The 27,625-nt window shown below is 41.8% G+C and overlaps 4 protein-coding genes across 9 annotated transcripts in view; 3 read left to right on the top strand and 1 right to left on the bottom strand.

Moving 5' to 3' along the window:
• The window catches only part of gpat2 (glycerol-3-phosphate acyltransferase 2, mitochondrial), a 139,637-nt gene extending 134,310 nt beyond the window's left edge, over positions 1 to 5,327 (top strand). For all 3 annotated transcript variants that reach the window (XM_047591535.1, XM_047591533.1, XM_047591534.1), the window contains exons 21-24: positions 2,011 to 2,131; positions 2,479 to 2,547; positions 2,932 to 2,987; positions 4,788 to 5,327. In XM_047591535.1, coding sequence (XP_047447491.1) covers positions 2,011 to 2,131; positions 2,479 to 2,547; positions 2,932 to 2,987; positions 4,788 to 4,904 — 363 coding nt within the window. In that variant the 3' untranslated portion in view covers positions 4,905 to 5,327. The remainder of the gene's footprint in view (positions 1 to 2,010; positions 2,132 to 2,478; positions 2,548 to 2,931; positions 2,988 to 4,787) is intronic.
• Positions 5,328 to 6,881: 1,554 nt separating this feature from the next.
• fahd2a (fumarylacetoacetate hydrolase domain containing 2A) lies at positions 6,882 to 13,718 on the bottom strand. Of its 4 annotated transcripts, none has more exons than XM_047593119.1 (8): positions 13,670 to 13,718; positions 12,362 to 12,633; positions 11,752 to 11,968; positions 9,955 to 10,014; positions 9,708 to 9,870; positions 8,111 to 8,219; positions 7,691 to 7,778; positions 6,882 to 7,321 (listed from the first exon to the last, which is right to left on the bottom strand). In XM_047593119.1, the coding sequence occupies exons 2-8, from the start codon at positions 12,631 to 12,633 to the stop codon at positions 7,259 to 7,261; spliced, it is 972 nt and encodes a 323-aa protein (XP_047449075.1). In that variant the 5' UTR covers positions 13,670 to 13,718; the 3' UTR covers positions 6,882 to 7,258. The 4 variants fall into 4 exon arrangements, with proteins under 4 accessions (XP_047449075.1, XP_047449073.1, XP_047449076.1 ...); XM_047593117.1 differs by having other exon boundaries at positions 13,547 to 13,709; XM_047593120.1 differs by having other exon boundaries at positions 12,362 to 12,636; positions 13,670 to 13,687.
• A 1,930-nt stretch (positions 13,719 to 15,648) lies between these two features.
• zgc:152830 (uncharacterized protein LOC767682 homolog) lies at positions 15,649 to 22,755 on the top strand. Its single transcript, XM_047592709.1, has 15 exons — positions 15,649 to 15,776; positions 16,429 to 16,470; positions 16,579 to 16,669; positions 17,241 to 17,389; positions 17,488 to 17,596; positions 18,434 to 18,558; positions 18,654 to 18,829; positions 18,930 to 19,015; positions 20,092 to 20,196; positions 20,326 to 20,401; positions 20,489 to 20,607; positions 20,692 to 20,775; positions 20,879 to 20,936; positions 22,003 to 22,184; positions 22,274 to 22,755. Exons 1-15 carry the CDS (start codon positions 15,766 to 15,768, stop codon positions 22,409 to 22,411), a joined length of 1,551 nt encoding a protein of 516 aa, XP_047448665.1. The 5' UTR covers positions 15,649 to 15,765; the 3' UTR covers positions 22,412 to 22,755.
• Positions 22,756 to 23,884: 1,129 nt separating this feature from the next.
• Positions 23,885 to 26,773, top strand: pcna (proliferating cell nuclear antigen). Its single transcript, XM_047592681.1, has 6 exons — positions 23,885 to 24,330; positions 25,115 to 25,212; positions 25,302 to 25,369; positions 25,465 to 25,659; positions 26,000 to 26,123; positions 26,199 to 26,773. The coding sequence occupies exons 1-6, from the start codon at positions 24,110 to 24,112 to the stop codon at positions 26,273 to 26,275; spliced, it is 783 nt and encodes a 260-aa protein (XP_047448637.1). The 5' UTR covers positions 23,885 to 24,109; the 3' UTR covers positions 26,276 to 26,773.
• Positions 26,774 to 27,625: the final 852 nt, after the last annotated feature.

Genomic DNA, 27,625 nt, shown 5'->3' with positions numbered 1-27,625 from the left:
GGTTTTAATGTTGTGGCTGATTAGTGTTTATCATGTCCATTTGGTGCAAACTGAAGCACATTATTTTTTTAAACTGCTTATTCGTCTAGATTTTAAACTCCACGTTCAAACTTAGGTGTAGTTTCTTTACCTTCAGTCTGTCTGCCCTTGTTTCTACAGAAGCTGCCTCCTTCATTATAACGTGTTTTCACCGCTTACGCTTCTCAACTAATGATTATTCCTCTGGCTGCCTTCCCCTTCCTCTCTGGTGTTTTTTTTTACTTTAAAGTTCTTCCGTGCTGTATATTGAGTTAAATGACTGTACATAAGTGCTGCACATAATGAGTATTTAAACACAGAAATAATTAGCCTCTTTGGCTAAGTGGCGATTGCTGATTTAATAAATTGGATACACTCCATTCAAAATGTCAGGCTGGGCAATAACCACTTTATTAAACCTTGTTTTTTTTTGTTAAGAACACATAGAGTAGGATGACTTTGTATTTGCAGACAACAGATCTGCTGCAAACTGTTCAGTATCTCTGCACTCAAACAGCCGCCATCCCTCGAGAGACCGAAGGTTTTACAACGCTTTTGTATGGCCTTGTAATGACAAAGGACAATTTTACAAGACCAGCTGCACTCTACAATATAAACTCTCTTATATATCTGATTGTATATCGTTGTTACGGAATTAAAGTGGCCCTACACACATTAAACTCTTTATAAAGGGGCTTTAATGAACCTCCTGTTTCATTACCAGATGTAACCGTTAATACAGTCTTTATAGAAAAGTAGATTTTTAGGTTCTGAATTCCCAAAAATGGATGAAAGGCTTCTTTATGGAACAGTTATGTGGCAAAAATGTACTTTTCAGAGCGTAACTGTGTCCCTTTGTGAAAGCCAAGACAACTTAGACAGTCTGCTATAGAGGAACTGGTTCATATTTTGGATTTCTGGTACAAAATACTGAGAGTCAAACGTGCTTCACTTTCTTGTCTAATGTTTGACACCGTCAGCCACCAGATTTATTCGACTGCTCTGCAGAACCGCTCCACAGACGAAAGGGAAACGGACGTAAAGAGAAACATCAAACAGTCGGGTGACTGCTACATGATAGAAAAACCAGGTTATCGCATTACAAGTTCCTGAACGTTTAGCAAAAAATCAGCCTCCAGGAGTTCAAGCAGCAGAAACCTCCCTGAGAGGAGGGTGCATGAATCAGGTCATGGAGGTGAAAGAAGAAGAAGAAGAAGAAGAGGCCAAGAAACATAAATCTGCACTAGGGTCTGTTGAATCCAGATGTGAGGTCTGTGGTTTCAGACGCTCTTTGTGAAACACGGGGAAGCATTAAGGACGAGGCGTGAAGTGGTGGAGGGGGTTCGATGGTGCCACCGTTGGAGACTTATTTAGAATTCAAGGCGATACTTAACCGGCATGGCTACCACAACATCCTGCGGCGACGCTCCATCCCATCTGGTTTACTCGTGGCGGGAACATCATTTGTTTTTCAGCGGGACGACGATTGAAAAAAAAAAACACACGTCCTCCGGCTCAGTGGCGGCTGTTTGAGGGACGCAGATATAAATCCAATCCCTCTTTGTTTCATTTGATCACAGGGTGAATCCAGACGTGTCGTTTAATCATCGCGAGTCTTTGGGATGGTTCTGAAATGTCGGAAAATTAAGTCACAATTAAGTCACAAATTAAATTAATTTATGACTTTTTTTCCCCTTAAAGCACAATAAGCCGTGGCTACATGTTTCCAATCAAGGACGACATGGTGGCAACAGCGGCGTCCCCCGAAGGTTTTAATTTACATCAGTTTGATTTAAGTGTGCGGCCCACATAAGTGTCGAAGCCCTAGAGTCAACCTAAAAACTCTGTGGAGTTTGAGTATTACACCTCCTTAATCCTGCTGCAGCTGTTCTTTATCCCCCCTGACTGTGGGTTCTAACTATGTGCTCACCGTAGTGGAAAATAATATTTCACTCCTCTTTCGCCTTTTCTGACCTCCGTCTACTTCCCCAGATAAGTCAGCCAAGCCAGTGTCCGGACATGCTCTTCTTTCTCTGCGGTATGCTGGCTGGACATCTGAGGGCGCTGTCCTGGACCGTGAAGGGACTGGACCTCATGCACGCTCCTCTGGCTGGTATGTTGTTTACCTTACGTTCAAGGATCAGTGGCCATCTTTGATCATCGTAAAGCTAACTCATGTCATTTATGGAAATGAGTAACATATATTTTTCCTTGAGGCCGTCTGAGCTATAAAATGAGAAGCAGTGGAGCAGCTCTTGAGTTAAAAAGATGGGCGGCCTCCATTTTTTACTATTTATCCCTCAGCCTCAGCTATTTGCAGCAATTTTCTAACCCACGCAGCTACAAATATACAGTATAATGGCGCGTCACTGAACCGTGAAGGCTCCGTACACTATCACAGCACACTGTCCTCTGTTTGCCGGATTAATTGCCTCCATTTTCATGTCTTTCCCGCTACAGAGGCTGAGTTTGTGGCTCAGATACACTCCTATCTCTGTGACACAGCAAACGAGAAGAAGCAGCACTACGGTGAGGAACCTGACAACCCCCCTTTCCCTCCTTTCCCTCCCTCCCTCCTTCCCCAAAACGCTCAAAAAAGATCTTCTCTGTCTTTTTTCGTGTCGTAACTTTAAAAGCTTATCACCTTGCCTTTTTTCTTCCTAATGACTCGTTGTAAGAAGTCTGCCGAGAACAGAGCAGCTCCCTCACATCACATGCTCCCTTCTTGTTGACAAAACACATGAGAGACGAACTACAGGAACTACACAAATGGCTCCTCGGATAATACGCAGTATAAAAAAAATCACGCTCCCCCTGGCGATGGCTTTGTTCTGTTATCCCGACCTGGTTTTTCTATATTGGATATCTGTCTGTTCTTTTGATTCATGTGTGTCTTTGTGCCGTATCTCACAGAGAGCTGCTCGGAGGAGGCGGCGCACACTGCAGTTAGAACACTAATAGACCTGGGGGTGAGTGACAGCCTCTGTGTTCTGCGTGCGTGTCTCTAAATCTGTCCGTCTGCCGAGAATTAAGAGCTCCGCTCAGGACGACTGAAAGTTTAGGCGCAGTCCGACTCCCGAGAAGTTCAGTCCTAACGCTATAATCGTGTTCCCAGGTGACACCGAATCCCACAATCACTGATAATCAGTCAATTTCTCCCTCTTCTTCTTCTTTTTTTTCTTCTCCTTTAAAAGCAATATCCTTGAGCATTAACAAGGATCCAGCCTGAGTTTGATGCAATGAGAAAGAAACTCTGTTTGACTGGAGCCGTGTCAACGTCAGTCTGTAAAGAGGATTCAGTGGGCCAAGGACACAAGTGATTTAAAATTAGACGTGAGAGAAGAATAGCACAGGCGGGTTAAGGCCTCTCAGATGTGGCGAAGTAATTTACATTTCGTATTTCGGGCCCTTAAAGAACCCTGTTGTCATGTGAGCCTGTAATCCCGTTATTGTTGTCTGTGTGTATTTCACATTTTCCTCCCATTCTGCTTCCAAGTGCACATTTGGACTCGAGGCTTTAAAACGTTGGGAAGTGACAGTGAATTTAAACGGCTGTGTAGGAGAATAAGAGAAGAGGGACGAGAAAAAACATATCGGGGCGTACTTTTGTTTTACATCACTGCAGGAATTTGACAACTTTAGTTGTTGTAGACTCGCTCTCTGCTTGTTTGATGGGATTTCTCAATATAGATGAATCTCCTTAGCTGTAAATAAAACTTCTTCAGTGATTAATGACAGTTTCTCCTGTCTTATGAATATGTTTTGTTCTGTGTAGAGTATTGCTGATGTCTCTGGAGGAAATGATTTGCATAATTGTCTGGGGTTATATAAGAAACTTATTTTTCAAGGGATCCCCTGCGACGTGTTTCCCTTCCCTCCAGTGGGTTGTTAGATGACCTGATATGAAAACTCTGTGACACACTGCACCGAGAATCTTTGATGAGACCAGATAGAGACTTTGTATATAGTGGGATGGATTATGAAGCTGCTGCAATCTTCCAAGTTAGTGAAAGTTTCTATTTTATTTATTTATTTTTTTCATACAGCTCAAGGAGGAAGTCAGTGAAATATGAGCGTCTGTTATCTCCATCTGCAGCGATTCTGCAAACAGCCGCAAAGAATAATGAAACAAGAGGAGGGCAGCCTCGCCGATGGGCAGCGACTCAAACTCAAACTGAGACCTGAAGTAAAGACAAACAGATTGTGGAACTCTAAGGAGGAAGTGCAGACACGGAATAATTTAATTTTATCCGCGCTCATATAAATCAGTGTTTCTGCTCAAAACTTCCTCCTTCAGGAATTCACCGCTCAGCCTTTGAACACGGCAGAGTAGACGCAGTGTCTTCTCCCATCAGTCTCTTTTATCAGACTCCGGGTTGGGAATCGCTGCCTTTAAAAATAGAGCATCATTGACCCATATGTCTGCAAAGATCCCGTGAGACAGTTATTAGGTTTATTATCAAGGTTATCAGTCGGAGCTGGTCCTTATCGAGCTCGTCTTCGGGCTCCGACGGCTCCGTGGTGTCAAGACCGCGTGATAGTTGTATACGTTAAACAAAAGAGAGGACAGCTCAGTGTGATGTTTCCTTCTTGTCTGGCCTCATTACTTCAGACTTTGCTAAGTGAATTATGTGGTGTTATTTATGTAGAAGTTGCTCGCAGTCTTCAAAAAGCTCAACTAAATGAAAAAAAAGAAGAAAAAAAAAAGCAGCATTGTGTTTGCGAGTGTCCTAACGTTGTTGTGTCTTTGTTCACTATTTCCAATTCAGGTCCTTTCGGAGGAGCGTCAGAACGAAGGCGTCTTCCTGGGCGTTAGTCCTTTGTTCCAGTTGTCAGAGAACAGGCAGAAACTGAACCGCTTCGTCTCACAGTACCTCTACAATTAACGTGTTTAACTGAGCAGCGTGACTCAAGACCTCTCAGACGCCGCTTTATTTTGTTGCAGAGTCTGGCCTCGTCCTCCGTTTGGTTGTGGGAGAAGCTCGTGTTCGCCGTTAAAACAGGAGACACACGCTGAGCGGGGACGCTCGTGTCTTTAGATTAATTGCATTTTGATGTTTCCAATGATGAGGCATTGATTTTAAGTTCATCTTTAGTGATAGCATTAGCATAAAGCCGCAGGAGAGGAGGATTATGAAGTCCCCCGTAATCAGTAGTGAGGACTCGGTGTAGGATGATGCTGTTCGCCGCAGCTTGTTTATGTTGCAATGGAAGCTGCTCGAGTTTTGATTTGTTCCATGTGAGGATGTTTAAGTTGTTTGTTCAAGATAAATAACGTTCACAGTGATAATAAAAACGCGTGCTCTTAATTTCTTTGTGAATTCACGTCCCCACAGAGCAGGTTTCACACAGCAGTGAATCATATTATCATTTCTTCCACATAGGTCTTGACTCTGAGGTGCTCTCCTCCTGAATGTAGATCATGCCGTGCTGAGTCAGACCTCTGGAGTCTGCCCGTTTGACGTAGACCTTTTGACATCAAGCTGCAGAGAAAAAATCGATTCCTCGCTTTGAACGGGACAGAGCTTTTTCTGGCAGGCATTAATATTTCGCCGTTTACAGCTGAGTGTTTGTGCTGTCAAGCTCGCCCGCTTTACTCCCGAACCTGAACAAACCAGAGCAGCAGAGGTTTCAGGTCCCGTCGACCGTGACGCTCTACTGCCACCAAGTGTGGAGCTGAGGGAACCGTTGGAAGCCGCCTCCAACTGCAGCTCCAGGATGAAATTTGGATCCGTTGTGGTTTTGAAAAGCTAATTTTAAAGGCTAATTAGCAGTCTGTGTGCTCACACCAGGGTTCCTACACATTTGAAATTCCATACTTTTTCCAGACCCTCATTTCCACAAAAAAATCTAATTTATGGCTTTTGAATAAATACTCGTGTATCATGTAAATAAATTATGGAATTGTATGGTATTCATTAATCTGAATACATATACATACGTATATATATAATATATGCTATGTTATGTCACCAAATAATTTCCATAAGATTAAACATAGGTAATGTAGTTCTTACAAATGAGTTGAGACAAACCCAGTTATATTCAGTGTATTATTATCATTTATTTATTTTTATTGTAAGTTGCACATGAATCATCCATCTATGATCATCTATACCTACTGCGCGCTCTCACACAAACATTTGTGCTGCCAAGCGCCTTCAAAAACCAGATCGATCCATTGATATTTTTTTTTAGATATCCATAACTTTATGTTTTAGAAAAGTAAAGAGTGGTCTTGGAAACATGAATAGTTTTCCACACACTACTTTTCAAATTCCATACTTCTGTAGGAATCCTGTCAAATGTGATTTATTTTTTTTTTTTTTTAACAAATGGTGCAAAATAGCAACTGGAAAAACCTAATCATGGATGGTGATGAAACTATTTCAAAAACACAGAAAAGTAACTTTATTTATAAATAATTAATTGGCAGTGGAAATTATTATTGAATTCCTGTCGTGGTCAGCTATAAAATATACATATATCATGTGCAGAAACATTTAAAGAGTTTGGCACACAGTGGGAAGTCATTATCATCATTACAATTAAAAAATGATTAGTCATTATTATTATTATTATTATTATGCTTAAGTCATATTAATTGATATGTACGATTACCTGGGTTATAGCAGGGTTGGAGGTTTGTGTGTCCTCTAACAATCATCCAGTATCTGTGATATGAACCGCTACGTCCAGTCCTGTGATTTATTCTCAGTTGGAGATGATGATGAATCAAAGAGAGACTTTCCTCTCAGGTGATGCAAAGAACATGTTATGAGAACATTATGTCTTTCATTGAACTCAATTCTCCTTAAATGGGTAACGTTCTTCTAATTGTGAAAAAAATCATTCTCAGAATATTAGATAATTAGAAATTGTTTTTATTTTTGCGCATTAACACAAATCTGGAGGTTCAGTTTAACATATACTGCATGTAAAGTGTGGGTGGTTCTATTTATTTTTAAACCTGGCAATGACTTGACTGGATAAATGAGGTTGAGTCACATAATTACACAGTTTCACATAGTAAAAACACAACATTTTCCTTCCCGACAATTACTGAAATGTCATGAGTAAAACACTCATCAGGAAATGTACATTTCTTACGTATTTCTTGTCGGTTCTGCACATTTTATTTTTGTTTTTTGTGAGATGTTTCTCATTATGAGGAGCAACCGATCAGGAACGTTTTTTAATTTAACAGGCGGCTTTCCTTCATGGGTTGTCGTCTCAGGGTTTAGACGACTCTGTTGATTATAGAGCCTAGCTGCTCTATCTGGCACTCCACCACGTCTCCTTTCTAAAAAGAACCGGAAACAAACCTTTTAAGTAATACACCTTTAGATCTCATTTAGAAATGCGATGTTACTTCACCTTTTAACACTATTAAAATGTGCAGTGGTGTGATTTCCCACACCACTGACACACGTTGCACCACAGTATGAAGTATACTGACATGAGAACAAGTGCCAGCATTTTCTTCATACTGTGGTTCAACATGTGTCAGTGGTGTGTGAAATCACCTTGAGAAACACAGGTGGCTTTCTGAAAAAACACCCATGCCTGGAGGAGCTCCCATACATCGGTTCTGAACATACTGACATGAGACCAAGTGCCAACATTTTCTTCACACTGTGGTTCAACGCGAGTCAGTTTTATTTGAACTCACCTTGAGAAACACAGGTGGCTTTCTGAAAACCCCCACGCCTGGAGGAGTTCCCGTCAGGAACACATCTCCTGGACTTAATGTCACGAACCTGGCAGGAGGCGGAAAAAAAAAAAAGAGTGGAACATCGGAGAGGAGCCTTAAAAGTAACCATGACTTGTAGTTCTAATCATGAGTGTTTCCTTAAAGCATTCACAAACTATAACTTCCAAGACTGTCCTACTGTCTTTACAGATCCTGTGAAAAGGTGCACGAGGAAAAAAAGTGTCCAGTCAGAAAACACTGACATAGGTAAAGCTGCTTTAGGTGAAGCCATAGTTTTTACTTCTGACATGATTTGATTATCGTAACCAGCTAGAGTACAGTGAACGTAATGTAAACCGGGACTTGGACGTCGTCCTCATGAGCAGTAAGCGGACTTACTTAGAGACCCACGCGACCAGCGCTTCCGTCTTGAAGATCATCTGATCGGTGTTGCTGCTCTGGACTGCGTCTCCGTTAACCAGGCAGCGGACGGCCAGGTTGTGAGGATCTGGAGGAGAAAGGCAACGTGAAGCAGCACAGATGAAATCCCCGTTTCTGACTTCAGACCTAGGTATTGTTTATTATACGAGAAGGGGTAAGGCTACTCAAAACTGAGAGGACGCTGACACTCGGATGAGGAAACGAGCTCACAGTAAAATGAAATGACAGTAGCTGTGAACTGGACCCTGCATTGTTGCACCAATCAAAATATCACTTGAACAAAGTGTCTGTACTTCCCCCTTATATGTTATAAGTTTCTGTCTATACTTACTGTTACTGTTTAGTACATTTCCACCTTAATTACATCACTTGCTATAAAGCGTATGAATGTTCCCAAGAAACTTTTGTTGTTTTATTCTGATAATGACAACTAAAAGATTGATTGATTATTTGAACTATTTTAACAAGCTTGACTGAATGTAACAGAGCTTTTTTCATACTGTTATCTGATCAGTGGGTTTGAGTTTTGATATCCAGCTGCTGCAACTAATTTCGCTTCTTCTTCCTCTTCTGAAGAATCTTTTTTATTTTTTTTGCAGGAATTCATCCATGAGCGTCTAATTCACTCAGCCTCCTCTGAACAGCTGACGTTATAATGTGTCGGCCTCTTGAACTCTGTGTAAACACTTACATGGGCTCTAATCTGAGTTGCTGGTAATTTTGCCGTTTCCAATGAACTCTTCCTTTCCTCATGAGAGCTAGTTTCATTATAGCGTTAGGTTGTTTCCGTGAATGCACCAGAGGAGACGCTCACAGTTCTTGAAACCTTCGTGTTTTGTAATAATAATGGAGTTCCTCGTTACTTAGCTGAGTGGTTCCCACCGCAATACGAACCAGAACAGCAGCTCAACAGATTTATTCACAGCAGAGAGCTCTGTACCAGCCCCACCTCTGCACATAAACAACCGCTGATGTCAACCACATAAAGAAAATCTTAAAATAAATTCTTGGCACCTCTTAATTGAAACTCGTTCCAGGTGGCTACCTCATGAAGCGCACTGACAGAATGACAACAGTGCACGAAAGCTGTCATCAAATCAAAGGGAGGCTATTGTGAAGAATCAAAAACATAAAACCGGTCTGGTTTGTTCAGTTGATCTGAATATTTTAAACAAACACCACTGAGTTTTTTCTCCAGGAGCCTCTCATCCATGTCTAAATGACTCGTGAGAAGTTCAGTTTTGTATCTGAAACATCTTTACAGTTCTTGTTTGTTTTAGACATACCACATCCTGGATGACTGACAGGCTCCACACACAGTGAAATGTTTTGAATAACAAATACGTTGAGTCGCATCCAACAGCAATGTTTTTTAACATTCAGAGATCCTGATATTCATCTGTGTGTCCGCCCTGCTGCTCCCATCAGCGGAAAGAAACCGCACTTTCCACTGAACTGCAGCTTCAGTGAATCTGCTGGGTCACGAAATCAGATAATTGCATGAGTTGCCAGATCATCTTTAATTCCCCCACTCCCCTTTCTCTCCGTCTCTCACCTTTCACAGCGTCGGTGGTTACTAAGGCTGGGCCGAGAGGACAGAAGCTGTCAAACGTCTTCCCGAGCAGCCACTGCTTCCCATTGCGCTGCATCTGCCAGTCGCGCGCGCTGACGTCGTTGGCCACGGTGAAGCCGGCCACGTAGGACAGAGCGTCTTCCTCCTGAATAACGAGAGCGGATTCACAACGGGGGCTTCACCAGAGCGGCATCGCGGCCCTCAGAGGTGATGATGAGGTGATGCTGACCTTGATGTGTTTTCCTCTTCGTCCGATCACAAAAGCCAGCTCCACCTCCCAGTCCACTTCCTTCAGTCACACAAAACAGCATCAGGAGGCACCAACTACAAACTACACACTTTCTGAAAGCAAAGGTTTTAGTAGGTAGTAGCTGTTTGTGAATTTTATTGTCCCACATCACAAAGGAAATGGAGGCCCCACTGACAGCTGCAGAAATATTGTTGGGAGTTCATTAGCTGCAAACTACAAAACTAAACATTGTGACATGCAATTAGAATGCAACCGGATCAGTGCATGAATTAGTCTTTATGAAACACAGAGAGCTGTAGTACGTCTAATTTTATGATATGCCACAAGAAAGTATTCTCTCAAAAATTGAGAGCAAATAACTTAATTGAATAACTTTGGTTTGACATTTTAAGATGAAAGAGTAACGCCTGAGATGAATGTGAAATGACGTTGAGGTTTCCTCATCAGAGCACTGAATCGTCACAAGATGCACGATGTTAGTCACCTGCCAGTGGTCATAATGTTATGCCTGGTCAGTGCTGCTCACTGCTCTCAGGTGTCCAGGAATAAAACCAGCAGCCATCACCACACACACACAAACAGCTGCTCAGTTATTTCTGCAGTGACACTGACAGTCGTGTCGTCTCACGCCCTCCTTAACTTGTCTTTCTAAATCCAGTGGATTTGGAGCCGACAGTGATCTGACATCTGACAACCTACATTTTTAGCTGAGTACAAAGACCCTGGTTCAGTTCGCCTTTTTTTTTTTTTTTTTTTTTATTTAAAGCTAAAGAGCAGTGCACAGTCTGGATGCTTATTAACTGCCTCGGCTAATCTTCTCTATCTCGACAAGCTCGTTTTGCTGTTAACAAAAACTATCTGCAGGACACACAGCGCCGCTTTAAGCTGCTCCGCTCTGTCTCTTCGTCAGGGCTGCAAAACCTTAGTCTTGAAGATAAAAGGCAAAACATTAAACTATTTTATGTCCTCTGCGTGGAGGCCTGGATCTTTTTTTTTTTGAGGTCAAGGCTGTAAAACTTAAGTTTTTAATTCTTCCTCTGTGGCTGCTCTCCGACCCTGGAAATACGTTGCCTATAAAAAAGTATGCAGCGGGTTGAATGTTTTCCACTTTTATTGCAATTATAAACTGATGCATGTTTTTTACCGCCAAATAAAACACTTCATTGTTAAAGTGAAAACAGATTTCTGCAACTTAATTGTGGCCAAAGGAATAAATAGTCTAGAAGGCAGTGAATAATTTATTTATTTTACTTTTTTTAATGTTTTTTGGCAGATTTTTGTCAAAACAGTCAAATTATATTAGTTCAATTTATAAAAAACATTTTTGGGGGGCAGCATATCTCAAAGAATCCGAATCAAAACACATATTTGCGTTTTTCTTGGATTAGGTAACATATTCGGTTTATGCACTGATCTGCCACAACATTAAAATCACAGACAGGAGAAGTAAATTGAGAAGTAAACGTTTAAAACATCTTGTGACAACTCAGCGTTCTGCTGGGAAACATTTGGACCTGACATTCATTCATTCATCTGGATGTTACTTAGACATGTAGCACCCACCTAAACCAGACCAGACACGCCCCACCCCCCCACCCCACCCCATAGCAATGACACTGTAGGATGCAGCCTGACACAGACACACACAAAAACGCAGAAAAGCAGCTCAAGGTGTTGACCTACACAATACTTGGAAGGTGGTCATAATGTCATGCCATTTTGTCTTTTTTTTATTTTTATTTTAAATATAAATACAGTTTCCTCTCTCGCTCTCACCTGGCTCTCGGAGGGCAGAGCGATGTCGTCGTACGGCCCCGTGATGGCGCTGGGGAACTTGCTGAAGATGATGGGTTCTTTGGGGATCGGGGCGTTCTGCTCCAGGCAGTGGTCCCGATAGTTCATCCCCACACACACCACCTTCTCCGGGGCCAGAACGGGGGCCAGCAGCTGGATGTCGGCTCGAGTCACCACGCACTGACCGGACGACAAGGCTCTGAGGGGAGGGGAGGAGCAGGATTTAGAAAGAACGAACCATGAGGTTTTAGGAACACTGAGAGGATGTAGGAAGAAAATAAACATATTTCGAAAGAATCTTGATTTAACAAGATTGAACTTTTCCTAAGGGCCTGATATTGTAGCACAAAGGAGAAAGTGTTATAAAGGAGATGATGTAAGAAGCTAGTTTAGGATAATTATTGAAAATGATTCAGATTGTTGATCCAGGAGATGACCTTTTATGTAAGAGAGAAGATTATAGGAAGTGTGAAAAGAGCATTTATTGGGGGAGATGATGTGATTTGAGACGCTGAGCATAATTGAGGACGACGGTGACTGATGAGGCTCATTTCAGACGAAAGTGATAATGTGACTGGAAGTAGTTTCACACCTCCGTGCACAATCCAGACCCTCGTCTCCCAGCTCCAGCAGCTCTCTCATCGTCGATGGCATGGAGGGCTCAAACGCCTTCAGGTCCACCACGCCCAGACCATCGCCTTGCTCCACTCCCACCCTGACGGCCCCCCCTCCTGCGTCACCGTGCCGACGGAACTGCACCAGGCGCATGGCTGCACCGCTCAGACCTCGCCTCTGTGTTTGTGCCGTTTGCCTCAGAGCGGTTAAACTCCTGAAGATGCAAAGTGGATGAAGAGGAAGTCTCATCTGCTGAGGACAAAAGGACGTAGTGTGAAAACAGATGATGGATATACAGCCAAAAAAACAAACAGATTATTCTGTTTGGCTTTATTGTTACGTATAAGTATTGAGTTCAGAATACTTTTAATCAATTACGTAATTTAAATTTGCATCTAACAGAATATGTCTGATCTTTCGTTTCATCACTGGTGAAGTAAAATCCCCTCTCCATGTCTCTACACTGATCAAGCATATCATTATGACCACCTTCCATATATTGTGTTCCTCCAAAACAGTTGTGACTTATCAGAGAATGGACATAGGCCTTCTGAGGGTGTCCTATGGTGTCTGGAAACATGGGTCATGTCCTATGGTCCCATGGGTTGAGGGAAGGGAGGGACCCCTGTGGATCATCCCACAGATACTTGGATCAGTTTAGGATCTAGTGAATTTGGAGGTCGGTGTCAACACCTCGCGCTGTTTTTTTCGTATGTTCTCAGTTGTCCCTGATATATTTTTGTGTGTGTCTGTGCAAGGCTGCATCCTGTTGCCATCAAGGAGTGTCATTGCTGTGGGCTGGGGTGGTGCTACATGTCTAAGCAACATCCACATGAATGCCAGGTCCAAAGGTTTCCCAGCAGATGGGCACATGATGGTCAACGTTGTGTGTTTGTCCTGTCCGTGGTCATAATGTTATGCCAGCCTGTTCAAATAGTTTAAACAAATGCAGCTGAAAACGTGCACGTCCGTGCAAAAATAAAAACTTCTCTGACTTTTACTGTGCGTGGGAACAAAATACGAACTGCACACAAACAAGAGGTTGTCAAAACGGAGCAGGTTGTCAACAAACCTGTCGAGGTAGTTACTCAACACTATTGTTTTTATGCAACCGAAGTCGTTAATTGACCTGAAGCCTGTGGCATGAAGAGCAGCTGCCTACCTGCAAGCTCGACACGAAGCTGTGCTTATCTTGGATCAAGAGCCAATTCAAGAAGAATGTGCCAAAGCAACACACACAACTGATAAACTCGCCCTTTGCACTGTCTCCAGCCAACACACTCACCTCCCCGGTTCTGCTGGAAAACTCCTGCTTTAAACTACTTCCGGTTAGTGTTTTGTAGTCCGTGAGGTCAGTACCGTTGAAAGCGAAATAAGTTACGCAGACAAAGAGAGAGTGAAAGCACGACTATTATTATGTCCTTGCTGTACGCACGTATGGATTAATAATTGCTATATTCCTCATATAATCATTTTTTTTATGCTGGTTTTCGTTTTTAATGAATTCGTTTGAAAACTACAATTCCCTGCTGTGTTCTTAAATGTCTCTTCACGGTTCACGGAATTTTATATACTTGACCAAACCACTGCGAATACGGGTGAAGTTTTACCTGTTGTAGATCAACATACAAAGCTAAATTCTGGGTAATTATTTGATCCCTTTATTAAAGGGTGTACCTACCTGTTTTAATCTCTCGGATGCTTTCACTTCCCAGCGTATAAGCATCGTTTTAGGTCCGAAGTTGTCGTAATTACGAGCCGCGTCGGTCCGTGAAGGCAGCGTAAATCGGAGCATGTGACCAAACGCGAGTTGTTTTTTTATATAAATAGAAATACAGGAACATTCAGAGAACAATCAGCCAGTTAACGAGAAACCGAATAAAGAAAACAGACATATTATAAAATATACTTCAGCTGTTACAGCAGAACCAGGATAAAACATAAAGAGAATTAAAATGAAAAAAAGAGTTGCATATATTAATAAGATTAAGATCAAGAAAACTTTTTTTTTTGTCCCGCGATGGAGAAATTGCAGTTTACAACAGCATACAAGAATATCAACAGTAAAAAGTGTAGGACATAAAAGATAAATAATAAAATATAATATAATAAAAAGATACAAGTAGCCTACTGGCATATATACAAAAAGTACAATGGGCTGTGCAGGGGTTTGATGTGCACAGATGATTGCCAGATATATGTAAGATTTGTTTATGCTAATCGTCCAGGTAGCTTTGTGAATGAATCATTATTTGAATGGGATTTTCCTTCAGGCCTTTTGCACGTATGGATGTAAAACTTAGCATGGATTTTAATAAGATTTAAGAAAAAAAAGGATTTAGATGTGCATATTAAGTAAAACGTGATATTTATAAAATAAACAACTCTCTTATGAAAATTAGATAAGTGAAGAGGCCGCTTCTTTACTTCAGATACTGGCTAAGCTTGTTGAAGTTAAACATGCTGCTCAGCTCAAACCCGTCCACCTTCAAACACGATGCTCCGTGTTGCGTGACAGATAATTCCCACTTGAAGTCACTTTCCACTTCCACTTTTTCTTTTTGCGGACACATCACGTTTGGTGTTACAACACTGCCATGTCATATGATGCAACAAACTGTGACTAAACTCAACAATCAAGGTTAAAAATATAAATCTCTGCAAATTACACACGACGTGTCAAGTCAGAGAGGAGAATTTGGGCTCACCTCTCCTGCATGCCAGTGTGCACATCATTTTCTCATATGCCACACACTCACACTATTGCTTGTACTAAGAAGCACACACCTTTATGTTAATTCTGATTATGTGTTTATATAGCATTGAGTTTTAAAGGCTGCCCTTTGCATTTGCGCATGTATCAAAATTTAACTATCGCCAAGCTGGATAGATATTATTATTTTTAATAATAATAAAGTTATTAAACTATAATTGCATTGCTGTGCCCAAAACCACTGCGAAATAAATTGTGAGAAGGGCTTTTGTGTTTAGTTCGGAAAATGACACCGTGTGTCCTCCTTAAATGTGTCTTCACGGGTCGTTGGAACTTCATGTACTTAACCAAACCACCGGGAATGTGAGTGAAGTCTTATCTTTTCTTGATCAGCATATGAAACTAATTCCTAGTTAACATTGTTAACGCTTCATTGAAGAGTTTATGTGGGTGTTTTAACCTCTCAGCTGCTTTCGTGTCCCAACGTGTCAGGAGCGTTTTAGGCCTGAGGTTGTCTTAATTACGAGCCACGTCGGTCCGTGAAGGCGGCGTTCATTTGATCATGTGACCAAGTCGTAGCTCGTATAAGGAAGAAAGGCTCCAGTAGCTTATCTCAGTCTGTCAACTGTCTCTTTCTCTCCTGAACACATCGGAGGAAGAGGGCCGAAATGTGCACCCGGTGAGATTATTATTATCAGCAGCATTTTTTTTATTTTAAACCGCTGATTTGATTTTGCTTCAGTCTTTAACTAACATGTAGCTTCCAGCTCTGCATGAATGAATCCAAGAACCTTAACTGTTTGCTTTGTTTTTTTGTTTTGTGTTTTGGGGTTACTTTCTGCGTAGTTGTTAAACGCTATTTGCGTAGTAAGATGCATTCATCTGTTATCATTTATCTAAATCAAAAATGCATGTCGGTTAATCCGTTTTTAAACGTGGTAGAACCTGATATGCTGCATGTTGCATGTCCATTTTTTCCATTTAACTTTTTTTCCCCCCGTTACATTTCACTTTCGGTGTTGCAACATTTTTTCTAGTCATATGATGCCAAAAGTCTGTGAGGGATCAGAAACTAAATTATGGCTAGACTGAAACTGCACTGCTCTGCAAAAATTGCACACAAGTCAGAGACGAGAAGTTCAGTTCACCTCTCACCTGTGACTCTTTACCTGCTCAAAGGTCTTCGAGGGTTGTTTCTTTTTCACACTTTGACCCATTCTCTTATCATTAACCCACATCATAAGATTTGCCATAAGAGTGTAGTTGCATCACCTTGAAGGAGATATCTTTGTGAGACAGCGTTGATATTGGAGTTTGTTTTATCTGTGCAGTGTCCAGCCCGTCGAGTGGACCACTAACCTCAAAGACCAGAAGTGAGTATCAGGAGGAGAAGTCCTGCACCTTCTCTTTATTATTTTTTTTTATTATTATTATTTGGTGAGTTGTTTTCTTGACTGTGATGGATGACGTGTTCTCTGTAGTTTTGATGGCATCGTCTTGGTGACCCAGAGCCATGAGACTCTGCCCCCTGAGCTCGAGTGCCTGAAAAACCCTCTGCAGGACTACAGCTCCGTAAGTGTCTCCTCCTCCTCCGCCGCCGCCTGCAGACAAGCACAACATTTCCTCACCACCTCTTTCTTTGTCTCTTCCACGCACATATTATAATCCACTCGCACCAGAGCTTGTAATAAAACACACACACCTTTTAAGATGAATGCTGATTTGATTCACTGAGCTGACTTAGCGGTCTGTGTATTTGTCAGAAATGACACTAATAAAGATTTCTGTAGTTTTTCTTTTAAAAGAATATCCCAACTTCTCTGACCTTTTAGGCCTGAACTGAAAGTAAGATGAGAACAAAGCTGAACACATTTGTTGCAAATTACCTCAGCACACCTGCCTCGACCGCTTTTACATGTCAGGTGACGCCTATAAATCTGCTCTCGGAGAACTGGATCTGGAGCTTTGCTTCTCGTGCAAGTGAAGAGATAATATTTGCGAAGCCTTGATGCTGTTAAAAGAAATAGGACGACGGGGAAAAGGCTGCGCACTGAACAAGCTTTGACAATAAACAGCGTGCAGACTTCTGTTAAAGTTTTATTCTCTGCACTGTGGTGAATGTTGTGATTTGTGGTGGACCCAGGTGGACAGCGGCCTCGGGGATGAGGTGGTGGTCCTCAAGGTCCCCGGTCTCCCCGGTAACCGGCTGGTGTTTGCCTCCACGGGCCCCGTGAACCGCGACTACGACGACGTCCGGCGTTTCAGCGATGCAGCCGTCAACGGCATCAAGCGGTCAGTGGATGTTTGTGTGTCTCCTTCCTGTGTTGATGTGGCTGGTTTACTTCCAGGCTTAGTTGCGTTGTTGTCGTGTCGTCTGGTTGTCGTTCCAGGGCCTTGAAGACCGGCATGAAGCGCCCGCTGCTGGTGTGTCCTCAACACAAAGACTACAAGAACAGCACCTTGGTGGCCGCGCTCGGGGCCCTGCATGGTCTCTACATGGTGAGAAAAGAAACTTTTATGTGTGAAAGATAAAGGACTTATTCTTATTTAAAGTAAAGGGTCTGTTCACACTTGGTGCGAAAACTGGAGTTTTCCTTGATCAAAAGTGCAATACTTGAATTAAAATGTAGATGGGTCATTTCTACTATTCGGTGTCGTTTCAGCCTGGTTTACTTCATCATCATGTTTTTTGTATTTTATCCAAAGAAGGACTTATTAAACTATACGCTCAGGATATTAATGATCTATGGATTATGACTAAAGTGAATTGAATGTGACAAATGTCCACCCTGGTACCGGACATTCTCATCTCTATTAATATATTATTAATATATGTTTTTGAATGCACACTTATTATAATAATTCCTTTTTCTGAGAGTTAAAATGTCCCTTAATTTACCCTTGAAATATTTATTTCAATAGGTATATTCACAAAAAGTCTTTAAGGCATAGTGTAATTTAAACAAATTTCTTTGTGAATTAAAGGGAACATCAATGGGATTTTCTTTTATTTTTAAGTCGGTTCAATTTGGCAATTCATACACTGCAATTAAACACAAATAAATGCTTAGTATTTCTTATTTTTATTTTATTATGATCAAAAAACACAAGTAACAAGGTGAACCTCAAAATCAGTGAAGAACACATATCATTAATGAAAGTAAAATATTTTCAACATTTACATGAGCATTAAAATTGTAAACAATGAATCATTAACGTTACCATTGAACCCAGTCCCATCCCGTCCCATCCCCAAAGTCCATTTAATACCTGTTAAAGCTGAAATCTACGTATTTTAAAAGCTGTATTCCTGTATTCTGTCTTTCCCCACAAAAGCCGATTGAAGTGAGGGAAATGAGCAAAAAAGAAGACCACAAGGTGTGTGTCCTCGGTCTGTGGGCGACACAGGAGGATGAGGGGAGGAGGCTGGTGGAGCTGGCTAACGCTCTGGAGAGCGGGAGGTGAGACAAAGACTCCCACACCTCATCCCCTGCTTAGACTTCCAAGGTTGTGTGTTGTTGGCTCGCTCACCGGCTGCCTTCTTCCCTCCCGTCAGAGTGGCCTGCCGTGACATCGGCGGCTCAGACCCCGAGCGAATGGCTGCTCCTCGCGTGGCCGAGTACGTCCAGGAGCTCTTCAAGGACACCCTGGTGACGGTGGAGGTGGTGAGCGACGTGAAGACTCTGGAGAAGGAGTATCCCTGTCTGGCTGCAGTCAACCGCTGCGCCAACGGTAAAATCATCTCATGTTCTTTTTTTTTTTTGTGTGTGTGTGTTTTTTGTTTTTGGTAGAAATGTGTGGCATACGCGCTCACTGTTTGATCTTCTTGCAGATGTACCTCGGCACCAAGGCAGAGTCATCAAGCTGAAGTACTGCGGAGAGGAACCGATCCAAAAGACGCTCATGTTGGTGGGAAAGGTGGGGGAACCTTTATTGATCTAGTAAATAATCAGTACAGCAACGAAAGAGAGTACATGTGCGATAAAGTATGGAAAGTATGACTAAATATGAAAAATATAGAGAAGGGCCTTGAGACTATATGTGTTCTATATTAGACTCTGCGTGGTGTTTTTTATAAATATACTTTATTATTATCATTTTGCATTTAATATTAAGCTATTCAGATAATACACAGGTTCAAATATTCTTTCTTTTTTTTTATTTCAAACTGTGTAACAGTAGGGTGGCCGTGCCGGAAAATTGTCAACTAAAGATTTTGTGACCCCCTCTGCAGTACCTCCACAGACCCCCTAGGGGTCGCAGACCCCCGTTGAAGACCTATGATTTAAATTCTTATTGATGAATTATAAATTAAACGTAGCTGAAGCTGGATGAAATATATATAATTTACATTAATACTTGGACGTCGCAGACGTAACTTATGAAGTGACATTATGAAGGGAAAAGCAGCAGCGATAAGAAACCTGCTGCGTGTTTAGGTCATCAAACTAATGGTGATTTCATTTAATTTTAAGTGAGAAAATCAAGTCTGAATTTTTGACAAATCTTTTAAAAATTCATCGTTAAATCGAGATCAGAGAGAAAAGGTGTCAAATATTTCACGTTACCAGGATGACACGATATCTAATGTTCGTTGTTGGTTGACCTTATATTTCTTTTTAATCATTGTGTCTATAAAATGTGAAGACCGGAGAAATCATGTACACCATCACCAGAGATTTTAGGAACAGGGAAATAAATCTATAAAATAATGCTGAGAGGATTTTCAGATCACTAATTGATTGTGACCCTATTCACGATGCTCTGGACTTGAAAATGTAAAGATAATGAACCGATTAATCCGTCTACAGAAAGATTTATAGGAAATATTCATTTCTTGAGCGGAAACTGAACATGTAAATCTTTCAGCTTCTTAAATTTGGAGATTTTTAGGGGGGGGTATTCAGCTTTCTGTGTCACAAACAACATATTCTGAGGTTTAATATGCATAAAGATTGATATATATATATGCTGTATGTTTGTGGTGTTTCCAGGGCATCACCTACGACACCGGTGGAGCAGACATCAAGGCTGGTGGCATCATGGCCGGGATGCACAGGGACAAGTGTGGAGCCGCTGCTGTGGCCGGTTTCTTCAAGGTATCTGACCCCCACTCTGCAACTTAAAGATAAATATTACCAGGACAGGTCATTAGATCCTTGAAAGAACATATTTGTAATATTCCTGTCCTTGGACATTTAAATACCTACTTAACTCTTGCTCTCTAGATTTTGGCGATGCTGAAGCCGAAACACCTGAAGGTTGTCGGCTCCATGGCCATGGTGAGGAACAGCGTGGGCGCAGGTCGGTGCAGTATATTATTCCCATCATCACGCGTCGATTGTTATTTCTCTGCACGTATTTTATCGCCTCCTCTCCTGTTGTTCTCAGACTGCTACGTGGCCGACGAGCTGCTGATTTCCCGCGCGGGTCGCCGGGTGAGAGTGGGAAACACCGACGCAGAGGGACGCATGGTGATGGTCGACCTGCTCTGTGAGATGAAGGAACAGGTCAGAACGTCTCAACGTCCTCGGCTAATTAGCCTTTCGGTTTAGTAGCTCCTCCGTGTGAACGCTGCGGTTTTGTCTCTGCAGGCCGTCCGTGAGGTTTCCCCTCAGCTGTTCACCATCGCCACACTGACCGGTCACGCCATCAGAGCCATGGGACCCAACTACTCTGTGAGTGCTGCCGAAACACTGGCAAACTGTGCCGTTTATTAAACGTCCACACAGTCCAGAGCTGTGGAAGTCACTGAGTTGAGTTTGAAATTTGTCGTCACAGATCATCATGGACAATGGGCCGGCCCATCGCAACAAGAATGCGGCTCAGTGGCAGAAAGGTGAGAAAACGGTTCAAATAAATGAGATTGTGAAAAGACTTGGCTGCAAAAAACCTGCATCTTGACTAAGTATTTGCAATTTAAAGCCTTCTTACTTGGCTTTAACCACCTGAGACCTGCCGTCCTCATATGGGGACATGAAGTTTTAGGTTTGTTACAGCTTATTCTGCTTCGTTTAGGCTTGTTGTCCTCATAAGTGGACACTTTTGTCTGCCATGTACTGGTAGCAAAGGGTCAATACACTTGTTTATATTTTGGTACACACTGATAACTTAAATTGTTCTATACAGTGAAATTATCCCTGTGTCCACATAGTTTTTTTTTTTTTTTTTTTTTTTTCAAAAACTGCTTCCAGTTCAAAGATGTTTTTTTTATACTTTTTAGGTCCTACTTATCCCTGAAGATCTTAATCTTATTTTAAAGAAATTAATATTCATTCCAGACAAAAGCTTGGGTCTCAGGAGGTTAAGACACAGGAAATTTCCTCAGGAGTGGCCCTTCAGTCATTTTTATTTTTTATTTTTTTCTAAACTGCACGGCTACAAAGCATTCGATTAAACATTATTTCATTATCATAAACTCAAAGCAACTTCAGACAACTTTAGTGATTTTTGCGTATTTGTCTTTTTTGTGATTTATTAGAAAACTGATACTAAACACCGTTTAGCCACCTTTATTCTGATCAAACAGTCCTCGTGATGAACTCGATGCAGACCACAATCTTCCGAGTCAGCAACGTGTATGACGACGCCCCCGTTATTTTTTTGTCCTTCACTGCATAAAATCCACCCAGATGGTTTAATCTGCCACCAGCCTTCCTTCATTAGCATGTTTGTGAACAGAAGACGTTTAGGCTGGTGTCCATGCTGCAACATAACTCACATTTGTCTCTCACTGCAATCTTAGATTTTTAAGCCTCTGTGAAGGTAATACCGCGGATTGACCAGCAGATGTCGCTATTGCTTCTCTGTATCAAATGGACAAACTACTTCCAGCACATTGTTTCATAGTTGTCCAGGTCTTTCCAACACAAACTAACACATGGTCTTCGTCCTCTCTCGTGTAGCTGGGGAGGTGTTGGGAGATGTGTTCGAGGTGTCCACCATCAGACGAGACGACTACGAGTTCCACAAGGGGAAGTCTGAGTACGAGGACATCCTGCAGTGCAACAACCAGCCGTCCTCGGCCACACCCCGGGGGCACCAGACCCCTGCAGCTTTCCTCATCATGGCCTCGGGCCTCGACGAGGTGCTCACGCGTTGTCAGAATCGGTTGTTGTTGTTGTTGTTTAGCTGCTCAGCAGGATTTAATCTTCTACTGTTTATTTTCTGCCGCAGTACGGTGTGGATTCTAAGAAGCCTCTGCCGTATTCCCACATTGACATCGCTGGATCCAGCGGCCCTTTCCCCGGCGTCCCAACAGGAGCCCCCATCGTCGCCATGGCAACCAACTACATCCTGTCAGACAGTCTCTAAACAGAAAGCACAAAAAAATTAAAAAAAATATCGGTGTCTGTCCTCAAACCCTGCAGGAACGTGTAACCGTCCAAATATAAATGAAATTGGAACTCCCACCACATGTAACCTTCCTTAAAACATCAGACTGTTTTTCTCTAAGACTGTTCGTTGTTCTCTCTTCTTCTGTTAAGTGCCCTGAATTGGTAAACTCTCAGGGGGTAAAGCAGCCGCACAAAAATAACATCTTTTTATATGTGTGTGTGTGTGTGAAGCAGAATTGGGGGGGATGTGGATGTGTGACTTAAGATGCTGTGTGCCAGTCAAGACAAAGACTTGAGGAATAAAAAAAAGTTTTTATGGTCCTTGTTTTTACATGTGAATTTTTGTTGTTTGTAAATATTTTGGGTCATGACTCAAGTTAGAACATAAATGCCGAATGGTAAGAAATGAAGAAGGAGGGAAAAAAAATTTATATAGAAAAACCAAGTTATACATTTAACAGAAAAATTATAATGACTGATTGTAGAAACTAAATATCAGAGGGATTTATATTCAATAATAATCAACATATCAATGTTTGTGATGATATCAATATCCTTGATTGTGGTTCATCAGTAGAAGCATCCTGAAATCTCCGGCCCCAGAGCCTTTAATCCGATGAATCCGGCTTAAATCATTTTATTCAACACTTTCTGACACGTTTCAAGCACATTATCTCAGACACCTATCAAATCAAATGTGTTTTAATAAAACAGCTTTGCCATAAATTCCACTTTTATGAATGGCTTGTGGCCTTTCAGTCCTGCTGACAATGGCAGGAAAGTGATGATTAAGGTTAAGAAAACCTTTATTTGTCCCGCAATGGAGAACTTGCAGTTAACAGCAGCAAAAATATCAAGAGTAATAAGTGTAGGGTATAAAAGATAACTAATAAGTTAAATAGATATGAGTACTGGCATATATACAAAAAGTACAGACTATGCAGGGTTTGAATTGCACAGATGATGGTCAGATTTGTGTTTGAATTGTTAATGTAAACACACACCCACTCAGCACATTCTGATTGTATATATCTGTTTAATCCTTTATTTTATTATTTTTTTATGATGCTTATTCTAATGTTTTCATATTTGCACTACTTAAAATAGGCGCTACCGCCCAAAATTCCGTTATGTACGCAAATAATGACAATAAATGATTCTTAATGATACGAAAATATGAAAATGCTCCAGTAAAATACATTAAAATAATGTCTAAACTATTATATTGGACTTGGGTGAGTGCATGTAGATGTTTTCCATCTCTGTTTAATAATCTCAAACGAAATATTTATCTTAGATAGACAAATTATCTTTTTTTTAATCTATTTTACAGTTGCTGACCTTTTCAACACGGTCGGTATCAAAGTCCACCCGTTTCCTGGTTGCGCGCGGTACCAACACAGGAAAACGGACGTGACGCAATGACGCAGAATCATTAAAAACAGACACCAGCGCGGGCTTTCAGCTCAAATCATCCCTCCGCGGTGAGAGTCGTGAGTGTTTGCGTCCTCCTCCATCTCCTGTGCTAACTAAGAACACACAAAGACCGAAGTATCTCCCTCCTGTGCGGCGATAACTTCAAACTACAGCCTGCAATTATTCTACGGACGTCAGACGCTCAGGGCGACGCACTTCTCTTCCTTTACGTAAAAAAAGAAAACACTCTACAGCAACCATGTTTGAGGCTCGCCTGGTGCAGGGATCCATCCTGAAGAAGGTCCTGGAGGCTCTGAAGGACCTGATCACAGAAGCCTGCTGGGACGTCAGCTCGTCCGGTATCTCCCTGCAGAGCATGGACTCGTCCCACGTCTCCCTGGTGCAGCTCACCCTGAGGCACGACGGCTTCGACTCGTACCGCTGCGACAGAAACCTCGCCATGGGAGTCAACCTCATCAGGTAGAGCAAATATTTCTCTTCTCACTTCTAAATTCTTATTCTCTCTCTTATTAGCTTGCGGAGAAAAAAAAAACGTTTGCTGACTAATGCTTTGACAGGTCGAGTTGCCGAAGTTTGTTCGCGGGGAAGTTGAAGTTAAAACATTAAATGCGTGTCTTATTAGAGCAGAATTAAAGCCTTCACATCACATTAGCGTTACACCCCGTCTGAACATCACGTCAATGTGTTAAATCAGCTTATGTTAACTCTCTTGTGTTTTATGATCTGATGCTGACAAAGAGGTGGCCATCTTGGCGCATTTGCCCGGGCATGTCCCTCTCGACTCGTTCACTCTTAGCCAACCGCTCTAAAAAGGGACGATGTTTATACTCTCAATGTATGACTTGTTTAAACTTAATATTTAACATTTGAAGCGTTTTATAAGACCCGGGTCGCTTTTGTAACGAGCAATGACGTCAGTTAAGCGCCAAATTCTGTGCGGGGAGGGTTGGCGGGAATTCCTCTTAAACCCGGGAACCTCCACTTCCGCTTGTGCGTCACTTCCTTCAGACCTAACATCTTAGCGCGCTGCCAGCATTTTACATCCATCAAATGTTTACTGATTCGTGTATAGAAACAAATCCGATCCATTAGAATTATTATCTACAAGTTAATTCATATTTGCAATTGATGAACTGATAAGTCTAATAAATTGTTCGGACTTTATTTTTCTATTTTCAAAATATGAGAGAATAGATGTAAATTTAAAATTCTTACCTGTATGTTTTCCGTCTCTCTCATTCAGTATGTCCAAGATCCTGAAGTGTGCAGGAAATGAGGACATCATCACGCTCAGAGCAGAAGACAACGCAGACACACTCGCCCTCGTGTTCGAGACCCTCAGTAAGTTACACGTGTTAAGTAAAGTTGCCGTTTAGTTGCGTTTCTTTGGGCCCCCGCGACTTACTCGCCACCTCTTATGATTCTTTCAGACCAGGAGAAAGTCTCAGATTACGAGATGAAGCTCATGGACCTGGATGTGGAGCAGCTCGGTATTCCCGTAAGTGCCCTGTCCCTCGTCCTTTATCTTTGTTTGCCTCCCCCCTTCCCCCTTTTGCACACTGTTCCTGACCTTTACCCGCCTGTCCGCTGCAGGAGCAAGAGTACAGCTGCGTGGTGAAGATGCCCTCTGGCGAGTTCGCCCGCATCTGCCGTGACCTGTCCCAGATCGGCGACGCCGTCATGATCTCCTGCGCCAAGGACGGAGTCAAGTTCTCCTCCTCGGGAGAGCTGGGCACAGGAAACGTCAAGCTGTCCCAGACCAGCAACGTCGACAAAGAGGATGAGGCTGTGAGTGTGGATTTGGTTAAAACCTCCCGACAGAAACATCTTTAACATCTTAGCGTCGTATTGACGTGACAGCGCTGCTCTTCATCCAAAAGCTTGTCTCGTCTCGAATGTTTCTATTCCAGGCTGGAAACATTTAATCTTGAGCGTGTCGGTTACAAATATTGATTTTTGGCTTTAGCTCAGATGATAACAGCCGTATCAGGACATCGGCTCATGTCAAACAAATTTTATTAGCTCTCAGAGCTTTGCTTTAGGGCTGCCCTTTTATCTGTACACATATCGTTTTTAGTTTTGTGATTGTTTATATTAAATCCTTGGCCATCCTCTCTGTGCTTTTAAGGTTACAATTGAGATGAATGAGCCCGTCCAGCTCATCTTTGCCCTCAACTACCTGAACTTCTTCACCAAGGCCACTCCCCTGTCAAAGACCGTCACCCTCAGTATGTCTGCTGACATCCCCCTCGGTAAGTGCATCTGCCAGTAAGACCTTAATGTCGTCTGTTGTGGCCCCACATGTGACCGTTTTTTTCTTCCCGCAGTGGTGGAGTACAAGATCGCCGATATGGGACACGTCAAATACTACTTGGCGCCGAAGATCGACGAGGAGGCTTCCTAAGCAGCTCGTAACAGACCAAAAGGGGAGAATAGAGAAAAGTGGATGACTTCGACTCATCCTGAGTGATAAAAGGACTGAAGTGATCTCGGGGTGGCACAGTTGATGTTTTTGATCTCTCCCTTTATATAACGAGAGATTCATAGTAGAAGACGTAGTGTCTTACTTTTACAAGCGAGCCAGCTGTCGGGGGTTTGACAGGTACCATCTGTTCATGTGATGAAGCTTCACCTGGACCTGCTCCAGACGCCCCCACCTCCTCCTCCCCCCACTGTAAATTTCAGCACTTGTTCACTCTACCTTTTGAGTCTCTCCCTCTATTTTTTTACCAGTTTTGGGTAAGGCAGGATTCAAGGATCAAACACAAGTTTATTTTCTTTTTTTTTTTTTTTTTTTTTTGTAGATAACGCATTTTGTAAATACTTCTGTGGTTCCGCACTCAGTCAACCCCAAATGTTTTTGTATTCATTAATTCAATCCAAAAATAAATGATTCAAGTTCTTTGTGTTTTGTGTTCCCAATGCATTGATAATCTTATTTTACAGAAATAAATCCATCACCGTTCTCATACCCACATTCCTGCGTATGTATATGTTCAGATTTACTGATATTCCGAAGGAAATTAATTTTGCAGCAGACACAGTGGACGAGGACGACATCAGATGACATCAACAGAACACAATCATAATAAAAATACTGTTAATAAAAAAAAAATGTGACACACTAAAGTGCAATAGTACGTAATACTAAAAAATGAGGAATTAAAAACCATTTATAAAGTATGAATAAGCATTTACCGGTTGTACCATCTTGAGTTGGCACAACAAAACTGAAACTGCAGGTATTCATCTGGAAGACACCGCATACATGCAACTAAAGCTGTAATAAAATAATACAGATTCTTCTACATATTAAACATATCGCACCTTTAAATATAATAACTGCAAGTTGGTAATGGTCTGGACGGCTCCCAGTGTTTTAGGGGCCAGTTAGTGTCACTATTGGCCCGAGGTCCTGCCAGGACAACATTTATTAGTTTACTTTATAAAGTATTGATAACTAGACACTAAAGTTTACAATATGCACAAAATAATTGTTCCACTTCTTCTCAACAAAGGAGATGAGCATGATATGATATATCGACTAAATAAAGCGTCTAATGGATTCTCTGTAGAAAGCAAATCTAATTAGACTTACTGGTCAAATGTGTTACGATCAAAATGCCATCAAAGTGATGCAACTATAATTTAATTTATACAGCAAAGTGTTTAATTTGAATAGTCACTTTTGAAGCTGTGGATTTGGTGTCATTTATTAACCAGAGGTAACCACTAGAGGGCGCTCTTTTTCTAC

This window comes from Mugil cephalus, chromosome 8, assembly GCF_022458985.1.
Source record: "Mugil cephalus isolate CIBA_MC_2020 chromosome 8, CIBA_Mcephalus_1.1, whole genome shotgun sequence".
Taxonomy (NCBI): domain Eukaryota; kingdom Metazoa; phylum Chordata; class Actinopteri; order Mugiliformes; family Mugilidae; genus Mugil; species Mugil cephalus.
The sequence above is the reverse complement of the archived record's forward strand: the minus strand, read 5'-3'. Positions and strand labels throughout refer to the sequence as shown.